Here is a 12175-nt window from a genome sequence, read left to right on the forward strand (position 1 = left end):
AACGCTTCCTGAAAATGTCACAAAATGTGTGGGATGACTTCAATAAATGCTGTCAACGTTTTGACAGATTACAGATTTCACGGGCGTGTTGTCCGCGAAATAAAAACGGTAAAGCAATTCTGAACTTGATGACAGACCTAGAACATTACCTGAAACAATTAAGCGCGCCTAATACATAGCAGTGAATTACCCATATTTAAATGCCTACGGGCGGCGGACAACAAACACTGCAAACTTCCAAATAAGGGGAAGCCAGTGAAGCTTCGCATCAGCGTTCTTATTGGTCGATGTGGCATCACGTGTGCCCTTTACGCTGTTGAGTCTGGTTGAGTCATCTCGATCCTGTTCTGACTCCGCCAAAGTAATTAGTCCTAGGTATCAAGCGCGGACACTAGTTTTATTTTCCATATCCTCTAGTTGAAGTTAAATTCACAATGGAGACTGAAGAAGTCCTCTCCACATTTTTTTGCAAAAATTTAGGTTGCCTACTCGGGCTTGCAGCGCACAGGTCTCAAGTGATTGGCGGGTGACTCCCCCCAGAAACGAAAAAAATGTCTTTCACTCATCCAATAGAAATCATAGCTTTTGCTCAGCGCATGGATACAGTTGTTGTGTGCCTCGACGTCTTCACATACGCCCTTCCCGTTTTGAGAGGCTTAGTGAAACTGCATGTCGTAGTCTCTTTTCGCCGTGTAGTAAATTAAGAAACACAATGGTAAGTACCAAGTCTTTATCGTCTATTTTCGCGAATGGAGATGTACGTAATGCATTCCTGCAGTGACGTTTGTTTTGGGGGTATATAGTACTAGTACTGCTTTGTATTATTACCGGCCGGCTTGTCCTCCATGCTGAAAATCTACCCTGTGAGGCCTAATGCACCGAGCTAATTTTGGCTACATTCTGAACGCATTTTGAGCCCGCTTCCCCTTTTACTTCACGTTTGTGTTTTAATGGCTTCTTAGGGGCGTACATTTGCGCTTCTATTTCGAGGTGGGCGAACGATACTTCTGAGCTTTACCAGTGGCACTTTCTCTGGTGAAGACATGTTGGCCTGATAAGGCTTTTGTGATGCACAGCGGGGAGTGTGAATGACAGTGGCCACAGTGCATGGCTCCGAGTGCTCTGAGCAGAACCAAACACTTCGCTACACGTTTTGCAGGCAGAAAATCATCGTGGGGCGGTTCTTGCTCACCAAGCCTAACATACACACAGCCGCCGTCGACAGTTAGGCTTAGAAACCTGAGTAATCATCCCTGCGACTGCAATATCTATTGACATGTCAGGACCAGTAAGATACATTTGCATTGGCCTGACGTTTGATGACCTTGCTCATCCCGGCGACCGCAGTAGATATTATAAAGGATATCCTTCCTTTCCTCCCGTGTGTGATCCTCGTGAAAGTTTTCCGGTCTACCGCCCTTGCCTAGCCGTATCTCTTGTTCTTTGCTTGCTGTTCCTCCCCGAAGAAGTGAATGTTATGCTCTACTTTCTGCGTGGGAAATATCTTTTTGACCTCGTTGTTGAGTTCCATGTGAGCGCTCAGTGCCTGCATCCTACAGTTGCACTTTGTTCCCCCCCATTTCCGGTATCCTATCAGATTCCCAATTAAACACGAATCTTCACGTTAGATGACACCCTTTCGTGAGCCTACCGGTGTCATGTCAGAAAGGTGTTCAACTGTAGTAATTGTTCCCTGCTTGGCGTAACCTGTCACGTATCTGAGATTGCGCCCATAACTCAGCCCACTTGTAATCTGCTTAGCATCCCGGCAACGGATCGCAGAAGTGCGAAAGCTTTGTCCATTTTGCTTTTGCACGCATCGAAGCTGCATTTGGATGAAATTGTGGTCGCATGATTGCTTTAACTCATGAACGCGCAGGTGAACCGTTGTCCGCTGGGCTTTGCCCAAAAACCCGACTCCATGCCGCGATTTCAGTTGAGGCATCTCAGGTAATTTTTTTTTTTTTTTTTTTTCGTATGCATATTTTGATGTTACGGACACTTGAAAAACAAAACGAGGAAAGGTCCCGGGCGTCGATGTCATGTATTAAGCTCGTGTTACATTGACCTGTGCGTGGAAGTACAATAACGCAGATGGAAGAAAGCGTAGGAGAATAAGATTGTGTGGTGCAGCCTAATCGTAACTAAGTACGGCAGGCTATATTCACCCAAGCACCAATCTGAAAATTTGCAAAACCTAATTAAATCTGTATGAATTGAACCTAAGTAGCCTTTCACATTGTGAATAGGAAAACTCTGTAGTAATGTCTATTTTGTGACCAAGAAAGGCCACAAAGGCCTTGGTGTTTGCACACACATCTGCAAATAAATAGGCACTAGAAACAAAAGGTGGTCACCGACAACGAAGCAGTGAAAAATGTCAGTATCGTAGTGGTAGCACAAGAAACAATCCAAATGATATCAAGTCACTAGGAAGGGGAGAATGTTGGGTAGTGATGCATGGGAACATATATTGTGCGCAATGGACGACAACTTAACATAGCTCATGTAGATATTGACCGCATCCTTTTGCATTTTAACAGTTGCATTGCTCCCTGGCACTGTTGTGTGGATGTGCCATCCATAAGTGTGCATTGGAATGGGAAGGGGTAGATATAATTTCTGCTCTGATGGGTAGAGTTGTGCACACAGCAGTACATGGGGGAACTGCTGTGCTGCTCGCTTTTTAACCCGGAGTATATTTTTAGCGGGGCTATATTTTTGGGCCACATGTTTTCTTGCTTATGTTGCTGCTATCTGTTTGTGAGTCTGGCTTTGCCAATGTGTGGGAGGGATGCGAGAGGTGGGGCAGAACATGGGGGCAGTGTTTTTATGCTGCAACATTGATACATGAATGAGTATGATGAGCATATGCATATGAAGTATAAATTTGTTTGCAGTCCTCTGGTGTGACAGTATCAAACGAGGCTAAGACAGTCTATGAAGAGGTGAAGAAAGACAAGAAGTACCGCTACATTATTTACCACATCAAGGACGAAAAGGTGATAGATGTGGAAAAGACTGCCGACCGAAACGCCACCTATCCACAGTTCCTCGAGGAACTGCAGCAGTTCAAGAACGAGTGTCGCTACTGCGTCTTTGACTTCCCAGCCAGCATTCCTGTTGAGGGAGCGTCTGAAAAGGGAAGCATGTCTGTCGATCGTCTCGTACTAATGACCTGGTAAGTAGGGTTCCCAGTCGCAGATAAGGTCGTTTGTGTCGTGCACAGTTTGGTAGACAGCATGATTAACCTGGAAAGCTATGAGCTGAGGCTAGCATTTGGCATAGAGATCACAGGGGGAGAAACTCGAAGATCTGAGGGGAACAAATGATTTGTGTAAACTGGTGGCCCTCCAACATGTTAAAGGCACTCTGCCTTGTCGTGCGTGGTATCCAATCAATCTAAGTCGTTTATGTCCTATACCATGTTAGTTTCTAGGAGTTATGAGACTTCTACAGTATTTTGGAAACATCATTGCAGAGTTTGGCAATGTTTTTCTGCTTGCAATGGAGGTGCTGGCTGGCAAATCGGAGTCTGTGATGAAATTTATTTGTTTAATATAGGTTATTAGAGAGGTTAGCCAAGACAGGCTAACCTCTCTAATAACCCATATTAAACAAATTTCATTGCCAGCTCCAATTTGGAAGCCAGCACCTCCATTGCAAGCAGAGAAACATTGCCAAACTCTGCAATGATGTTTCCAAAATACTGTAGAAGTCTCATAATGAGTCCTGGGTTGGGTCCTGCTAACAATCTTACCAAGCATAATGTGAGTTAACATTTGCGATGCTGCCACCTTTGTAATTTTAGACCCCCCAAACTGACGCAGCGATTTGTGCCACCAAATTTTTCAGGGAATATTGCTTTGTCCTGTAAATACACCTCGTGAACTTGGTTGAAAAACATGCAAAAGGTGTTCTGGGAGCAAAAAGGGTTCTGCTGCACTGTGTTGCTCGCCGGGTTAGTTTGGGTATGAATACAGCGTTAAGGGCAGATAGGTAGGTGCCTGTGAATGCATGGTATGGATGGTGGATAAAAGCAGATTTCAAAATTATCAGCTGGTTGAATTGTTTAATTTTAGAAGATAGAAGTAAGGTAAGAAGGTAGAAGTACAGCTGATTGGATCCCTGCCATGGCAGCAATGAAGGGATTTTGTTTCATGTGTAGCAATGGTCTAGGAATTGGGGATGACTACGTACTCCTAGTACGTTCACTGATATACTACGGCGGCGACACTTCAGTGGCATGAGTACGATGGCGACCACATTAGGGCTTTGCTGCCCTAACCGCACGTCACTAAATATGTTACCTAGACAAACTTGGATCTAACCCGACATTGGGCATTGCCCAACATTGTCGCCTCCTCCCCGTTACTGCCGCTGATAGGAGTGTCATTGCCATAGTTTAGCAGCATTCACATCTGTAGCGTGAACAACAGACATTCGATCCCAGTGCACACGCGCAACAGACTTTTTTGCATTAGTTCAGCTGATGTATCACAGCAGCTTCAGGCCACCTGGTGATGAAAGGCAAAGATGCCAATTTAGGGGGTAGTGGTGTGGAGGTTTGTTTCACACGGGTCACACAAGGTTGCTGCTATCAGAGGGAGCACGCAAATAGTGCTGCGTCCTGTTTGTAGCAGATGGAAATTTCCGTTACAAATGGGAGAACATTTTTGCCCTGCCATCACAGCCCTTCCCAGATAAGAGACCTTTGCCACCCTGCATGTTGATAGTGGCCTCTAGCTATGATATTGGGTCACTCTGATAAGTCTTGCATTCTTGTCTGCCAGTCGATTGCCTGGCAAAACGCCATTTCCTTGCTTCGTTGAGTGCAGCATTTGATGGCCTGTAATACATGTTGATTCGAAATATATTCGTTAAACGGGTGGATTGGCAGTGCACGCAGGCCTCTGGGACACCCTAAACAAACCTATTGTCCCTGGAGGCCTTTGCAAGGTATGCCCTTTTTTGGTAAATTATGTTTTTGCTATTGTTCCCAATAGATCATGACAACGGACAGGAAAATCCCAAGGGAACTGCATATTCTGTTGAATATGTAGCACCTCGCACTCACCGATGTGGGATGTCCATTACCACCTTTAAAAAGACTTCGTTCAACAAACTCTCATGCTTTACTGTTATCACGATGCTTGCTGAATGGAGAGCGGAGTTTTAACAAACTAGAAACTTTGCTCCGCTTGACCAGCATCTCTCTTTATATTTTGTCATAGTCTTGTCGCAGTATGACCTCTTGTTGTTGTTGTCAGGGTGTCGGAGCGAACCGAAAACTGGAAAAAAAACGCTGTTTTGGTGCTAACCGAATCAAAACCGTATACGTTTTTTTTTTTTTTTTTTTTTTTCGCTCAGGAGTGAAACCGAAAAAATTATTGAACGGTTTTCGGTCCAAGCAAAAACTTCGCCGGTTTTGTACTACTAGTAGGTGAATGAAACTGTCGTTGTGTGTTCTGAAGTCAGGTCATGGATACTTTACGAGGGTTACGGTGCAATGCATGTCTGTATACTATGACCCTTAGGCTCTTAGGCTGTAACGTTTTATTGTTCGCGCACATAGACTTAGAGGTACATGTGACCAGAGGTGGGTGTTTGTCCTCACTAGCCTTGCCCTCACCTCAATTTTCTGGGAGAAATTTTCCTCACCTCACTTGAAATATTTTTCGAAATTTTCCTCACATCACCTCAGCTCACATTTTTTAAAGCTGTTTGTGTATTTGATGTGAAGATTGTGTATTCGATGCACGTTGGCTTTGAGTGACTGCCAATGTAAATGCATATACCTCAAGCGTGAGTGCATACAGGGTGCGGCACGAAACGTGTGACCATTATAAGAAAACGGCTTAACAGAAAAATATGGGGTAAACAACTTTCTTCTGGACATTTAGTTTGTCACCAAATACAAATAGTTTCATCAATTTGTTTTTGAAATACATTTTCGAAACTGAACTCATTAAGTTGCTTAGTCAATGTAACATTCTTTTTTTTTTTTTTTTTGCTGGAGGATTTGGCCTAGTCAATCACAGAAAACGCTTCGTGGAACGATTGTTATACCGATAAAATTGCGCGGAAATTGAGGTTCAATTGCGGGTATGCGAGTGGCGTGCAAAGTCTGGCGTCAGATCAGCGGCGAGAGGGCAGTCCCCGCCCAGATGAGACAGAAGCTGCGGATCGAAGGAAAGATATCCCGTGTACGCGTGAGAAAAGTTTTCATAAAGTGGGCGTTCATAAATTTTTCGTCACCTCACCTCAAACATCACCAGAAAAATTTGCCCTCACCTCAAATATTGTGGTGAGGGTGAGGAAACCCTCGCTGCCCTCGTGAGGGTGCCCACCTCTGCATGTGACCGGTTGTGACTCTCTACCAATGTGCCGTAGTGTTCGTTTTAATTTCACCTGCCCAAACTCCCCTCAACTAAACTGCGACCCAAGGGGGCTGCGAAACGGCTTCTCTATCGGTAATGTCGCGCAACGTGTCCCTTGTTTGAGAGCAGCGAAGTTGAATACATTTACGTATCCGCAAGGCAAGCGCGTGCGAAGTGGTGCCTCTTTTGTGGACAGGACACGAAGAAAAGAAAACTAAGCCGCCGAGCGCGTTTGTGAGTGAAGGTGTTCCTTGATTTGCGTCGTACTCGTGCGGTAGTGCTTGCTGGCGAGGAAGCAGCAACAGGCATTCGTGTGGGACGCGATTGCACCAATCCTGCAAGAAAGTACTTTACGTGTGGCATCATGACAAACAAGTTCATCTGTATCATGTGCTTCAAGCGAGGAGAAAACCTATTTGAACACAGTCGCCTACAGGAACCAGGAGCATATCAATTTTTCAGCTGTATGCGGAATAAACGGGTTTACATCTTGCAACATTGATTTTTTTTGGGGGGGGAATGAATATGCCCACCAGAAGCGGAACCGGTTAAAACCGGTATGAACAGTTATTTGTTTGCTCCGGAGCAGAACCGGTACCGGACCGTCTATGCTAGAACCGGAACGAAAAACGTTTCGGTTCGACACCCTGGTTGTTGTGCCATTAAGCATCCAGTCAATCAATCAACCAGCATCTCAGGGAGCAAGCTATTGCTGGAGGAACTTGCCAAGGTTTATGGTTATTTATGGCCAGTGGAACTCATATTTCGATTTCATCAGTCCTTTTACGTAGCCATGAAATACTCATGTCCGAGGAGGAATTCTTTTGCAATGTACAATGCTTGTAATCGATTAGTGGAGAGTATGCATTGAACTGTGTTGTACGGTTTAACCTGGCAAAACCAGATTTGCATTGTCGCTTTTGGTAAAACCCGAAAAACCCTGAGCATAAAACTTGCCGAAGTGCAATAGGCCATTTGAAAAAGTTCCAGGGAGCAGCGCGCGCTCTGGCAGAGCGTGCCGGGAAATGCTGTGCAAAACGACAGCGATTTGCTATAGTCTCCGATCGTCGTCGTACTGGCGCATGCGCCGTCGCTGTCGTTTTGCACAGCATTTCCCGGCATGCGCGCTGCTCCCTCGAACTTTTGCAAATGGCCTATTGCAGGCATCTACGTGGGCACTGGAGAAACAGATTCATCTCTGCTGCATATCGTTCGGTTTTTCCTTTACTTTTCTTTAACTCTGTTAGCTTCCAAAATACAGATCAGGTTTCAGGAGCCATGAAACCCCAAAGCACAAGGTTCTAAAGTATGCATGCACTGTGTTGCTTTAAGCTGTGTCAGCTTTGCTCTTGTCACGCAGTGCTCCAACTAGTCAAATTGGTGTTGCAGGTGTCCGGAGTTAGCCAGGATCAAGCAGAAAATGTTGTACGCCAGCAGTTACGACGCCCTCAAGAAGGCCCTAGTCGGGGTGTACAGATATGTACAAGCATGCGACTACGAAGAAGTTAGCCAGGAGGCAATAGAGGAAACTTTCCGCAAGGGCGGCAAGTAGTGTCCTCTCCGTACCTTGACACCATCCCTCCCACCCCTCTTTTGTGGACTATGTGCCCCCAAAGCCCCTGACTCCTTCGCCTGCAAAGGGTGGAGACCCAGGACTCAAGGGACATGTCTCAAGTACCCATTACTTTGTTTTGCCCCCCCTCTGCTGGCTTGTCGACATTTTTTTTTTTCCTCCCCACTTGTAACTCCGTCGTCGGGAGAAAGGGCCGGGGTCTGTGTGAGTTTCTCAGCGGGAGATGGGGAGAGGTGCACTGTGGCTTCTGAAGCTCCGCATCTGTGCTCCTTTCCTTGTCTCTCCGATTATCTTCTGGTCTTTGTAACTTAATTTATTTGGAGCCTCGTTATCCCATGCAGTGCCCTGCCTGGCCCCATCTCTCCAAAGCTAGGTTTATTTTTGTGGCCGGCGAGTTCGGGAAAAATTCGTTTCAGCCCATCTTTTGATGGTTCGTTCAGCCCTTATTTTGAAAGTGGGGGTCTCGAGGGCGTTTGTAGAAAATTTTTGGGGCAGCCTGGTACGATGTGGAATAAAGTGGAAGGTCGCTCGTATTCTTGTCACCTCACCTTTTTTTTTTTTTTTTTTTGTATTTTGTTACAGAAGTTGCATGCATCGCAATTGCATAGCAATCATTGGCGTTACATTCACTTGGAATTTTTAATATTGTAAATTGATTTGTAACGCTTGAGTCATCTTTGCTTGCATCCGATGCCAGCCGGGGGATGCAGCCTGACCTGACTGTGGAGAAAGTGAACAAATAAATTTTGGAACTTTTCTGACTATGCTGCTGGTGTTCCCTGGGGCATTCATTGTGGTTCACTCGAGACACTGCAGTACTAGTGTGTCCAACAGAATGAACACTGATGTAATTCAGGGCTTGCACAGGGCCTTCAAACTCTTGAATACCCTTTAATCTGGAAGTCCACATTTCAAGGCCTTGGAAGCCCTTAAAGGAGCACTAAACAGGTATACAACGTGCACTTTTTGTTAGTGCATTGTCCTACGTTCCCAGTGGTGGACGTTTTCCAAAAATTATTGGCACCAAAAAGTAAATGGTTCTAAGCCAACGCAATATCCAGCTCATGCCTCGCCCTGCTGACAATAGCCGCTCGTCATTTTGACGTCATGCTCCATCAACCAGTCAAAATACGAGACGCTTATACATTGATTTATTGTAATATCGGGAAGTGAGGTAAATTCTAAACATCTCTCCACTCTAAATGCACACGATAGCCAGTTCAAACCATACCAGACCAGAAGTCCGCAATGTTCCATTTCATGTGCGCACTATATCTTCAGCGCTGTGTTGCTCCGCGAGGTCACGGCGATGTTCCCACAACCGGTTCTCCCCGCACGCCGCAGCGTGTCTCAACGAGGCCCGTCATTGGCTGGGAGTCCGATATCTCCCCCATCTCCAGTGACTGGAATACAGCTTTGCTACATGTGCGAGACGTGTGACGTAGGTGCTCTCCGAGAAGGAAGGAGAGTCTCACGCGGATTATGCTCTTTGGATGGCATTGTTTGTTGGTAAATATGCTCGCTAGAAGCAAAGGAATTACATGTTTGGATATTGTGAACCACGTTCTTTCACCGGGCGTCGTAATTGGGAAGTGGTCGGCGAGCTGATTGGTGCCCCTTTAAATTCTGGGAGTATTTCTTCACGATAATTATCACACGTGACGAAGAACGTCACTGCTTCAGGTATCTCCTTTTCCTCCTGCTTCCCAAACTAGTCCTTCCTCAAGTGTTTTCACCTATCCGACCACATGTAGACTGGCATTGCTTCTGCCTGATAGCATTAGGAAAGGTCGCATTGCGCTTTTCTGCCGACCAGCGTTCACGTGTTCACCACGGGCGTCTGTCCCATTCAGTGTGAACTTATTTACAGCTAGTGCCACTGCTGTGACGTTAGTGAATATGCTCGGAAAGCATACCTTGTAAGCATATTTGCAAACCCCAAATCATCTTTCTGGATACAACCTTTCCCCTTCCTAGGTGGACACCGCCTTCACCTTTCTGGATGCCATAGGACTTCGATCCTTATCGTGAAGGAGCTCATTATTTCATTTCCCGCATCACCACCAGTAATGAGGTAGAGTATCGCCCCTGGCGATGAAACTCCCCATTCATCATCTCACGATAAAGTTGTTGGCAAACCCATGAGGGCTATTCATCACAGAATGTTGCATGCAGTACTAATGGTTGTTTTGCTTTTATATATTGTAATTTCTCTGCAGCAGTAGTGTGTATAGAACCACGTCTAATGGCGTTTTCGGGTGATGCATTTGGGGCACCTTTTTCTGCCCGGAACCTGAGCGGTAAATTTGGGTGATGCACTATGGAACAGTTAGCATGCCCAAAGAGCAGTTTTTTTTTTTTTTTGGCTCCTGCCGCGAGAGGCCACGCCAGGACCACCAGAACTGCTATCAACTCCCTTCTGCCCTCGACGGCGAGCGTGCGCATATATGCACTATGGACCTCGCGAGTGTTGTCTGCTATGTATTGCTCCTGCGGCTGTGCCCGTAATCTGTTTCTTCGTTGCGTTCATCATTGACGGCATGGATCTTTACGAAAGTAGTAGCTATGAAAGTTCAATTGGCACCAATAATGCAAATGACAAAGAGGAAGATGTGACCAGCTTCTCGCATACTATGCGTGATCCGGACTGCAACAGGCGCTGCCCGAAGTTCACGAAGGCACAATGTGTAGAGACTAGAGAGCGCGCCCCTCGTAGAAGAGCGGTAGAGTGCCCGACAATGGACCTGGGTGCTCTCGCTCGGATTACCAGATCAGGGATATGATTGCTGTGCCAATTGTACCAAACTGCACCATCGCCCTAGTCCTGCTACATCCTGCTACATTTTACCCATATGTGAATAATACGCGCCGAGCCTGCCCCGAAAGCCCAAAAAGCATGCTGGCCGTACGACCGACGTTTCGAGAATGACACTCTCCATAACTAAAACGTGAGTAGACAATAGGCGTACGCATGAATGCCTCATCTTGTCTGTACCTGAGTTACACGACACTACCTCGCGTCCTGCGTTTGGGCCGCTCGATAGTAAACAGCGTTCTCTTCTTCCGTAGGTCGTTCTACGAAGTTTAGTACCGATATTCTCAACGAAATCGACGAAAATGGCGACAGAATATCAGTATTGTGTCGGCGGGGCTCTCAGGGCAGCGGATTTTGTCTTGTGCAACCAAAGTATCCATTGTAAGCAGCATGGCGTTGTAGCGGTGAAACGTCACGCGAACATCGAATATGCCAAGCAGCACCGGGACGACTCCGGAACCTTGAAAAGACCGAAGTATGTGCAACAGAGCTTGGACTTCACTTGCAACACAGGAGCCCTATCAGCAAGTGAACCGCCCTACGCAGGCAGACTCCCTTCGTTCTCGAATGACATTCAAAGGGATTCCGTATTCTTGGGCCAATACTGTCACATATCTTTATCCCATAATGTCCCAAGACTCGGAAACTGCCAAACATTAAGGCCGACTCACTTCTTAAAGTCCATGGGGAATTTTCGTTCGCAGGGTTCTCGTAAACCTCGGTAAATTTCAACAAGAAACAGGTGCACGCGTGTTCCTCTCGAGTTTATCTAGGGAATGACATATTTTTGAAGACCTGACGCCATGCACTGGTTTTTGGCGAATTAAAGTTTGTCATATTTTCAATATATGGGAGATGCAACAAAATCTCTTCTCTCGACACGCTCGCCCGCGATATACGAACCAATATGATGTCAAGATTCCCACTTTGTGATATGCAACGCGCATCTGAACGCTTTCTGTGTAACCGAAGATTAAGTCGTAATTTCATTTTTCTGTACAAATGTGTTCACAACATTATACATGCAGAGTCTGTCATTCACCTTTTGCATTTTCATGCTTTAACTAGACCGCATGGTGTGTGATGTCCTCTGCCCTCACTTTAAGAAACTGGTAGTGGAAGAGCTGAACAGTCTTCTATGCGATTGTCGTGGATGAAACTCGCGTAGTGGAGCCGAGGTGCCAACAGCAAGATGTTGCGCAGTTTTACTATGAGGTTACGAAGGAAGTGGTTGTGAAACATTTGGAGTCGTTCCGGCTAGGTTCCGCGACGTCCGATATAGTGTTCAACGAAATCGAGTAGGCAACACAAGACCTTCCACAAAATAACTTAATCTGCGCTTTTATCGACGGGCCAAATGTGATGAAAAGTTTCAAACGGAAGATGGAGGAAGCAAACCCAAGTATA

General features: G+C 45.9%; 1 protein-coding gene across 2 annotated transcripts; it reads left to right on the forward strand.

Moving 5' to 3' along the window:
- Positions 1–596: 596 nt before the first annotated feature.
- On the forward strand, positions 597–8717 carry LOC135400937 (cofilin/actin-depolymerizing factor homolog). Of its 2 annotated transcripts, none has more exons than XM_064632958.1 (3): positions 597–715; positions 2901–3181; positions 7770–8717. In XM_064632958.1, the coding sequence occupies exons 1-3, from the start codon at positions 713–715 to the stop codon at positions 7930–7932; spliced, it is 447 nt and encodes a 148-aa protein (XP_064489028.1). In that variant the 5' UTR covers positions 597–712; the 3' UTR covers positions 7933–8717. The 2 variants fall into 2 exon arrangements, with proteins under 2 accessions (XP_064489028.1, XP_064489027.1); XM_064632957.1 differs by lacking the exon at positions 597–715 and adding an exon at positions 1191–1288.
- The last annotated feature ends 3458 nt before the right edge of the window (positions 8718–12175 follow it).

The sequence above is a fragment of the Ornithodoros turicata genome, chromosome 7 (assembly GCF_037126465.1).
Source record: "Ornithodoros turicata isolate Travis chromosome 7, ASM3712646v1, whole genome shotgun sequence".
NCBI lineage: Eukaryota > Metazoa > Arthropoda > Arachnida > Ixodida > Argasidae > Ornithodoros > Ornithodoros turicata.

Bases quoted from the DNA above. Each gene is read 5' to 3' on its own strand.
- LOC135400937 (XM_064632957.1), top strand. The intron at 3,182-7,769 runs GTAAGTAGGGTT...TTGGTGTTGCAG, and splicing joins CGTCTCGTACTAATGACCTG to GTGTCCGGAGTTAGCCAGGA.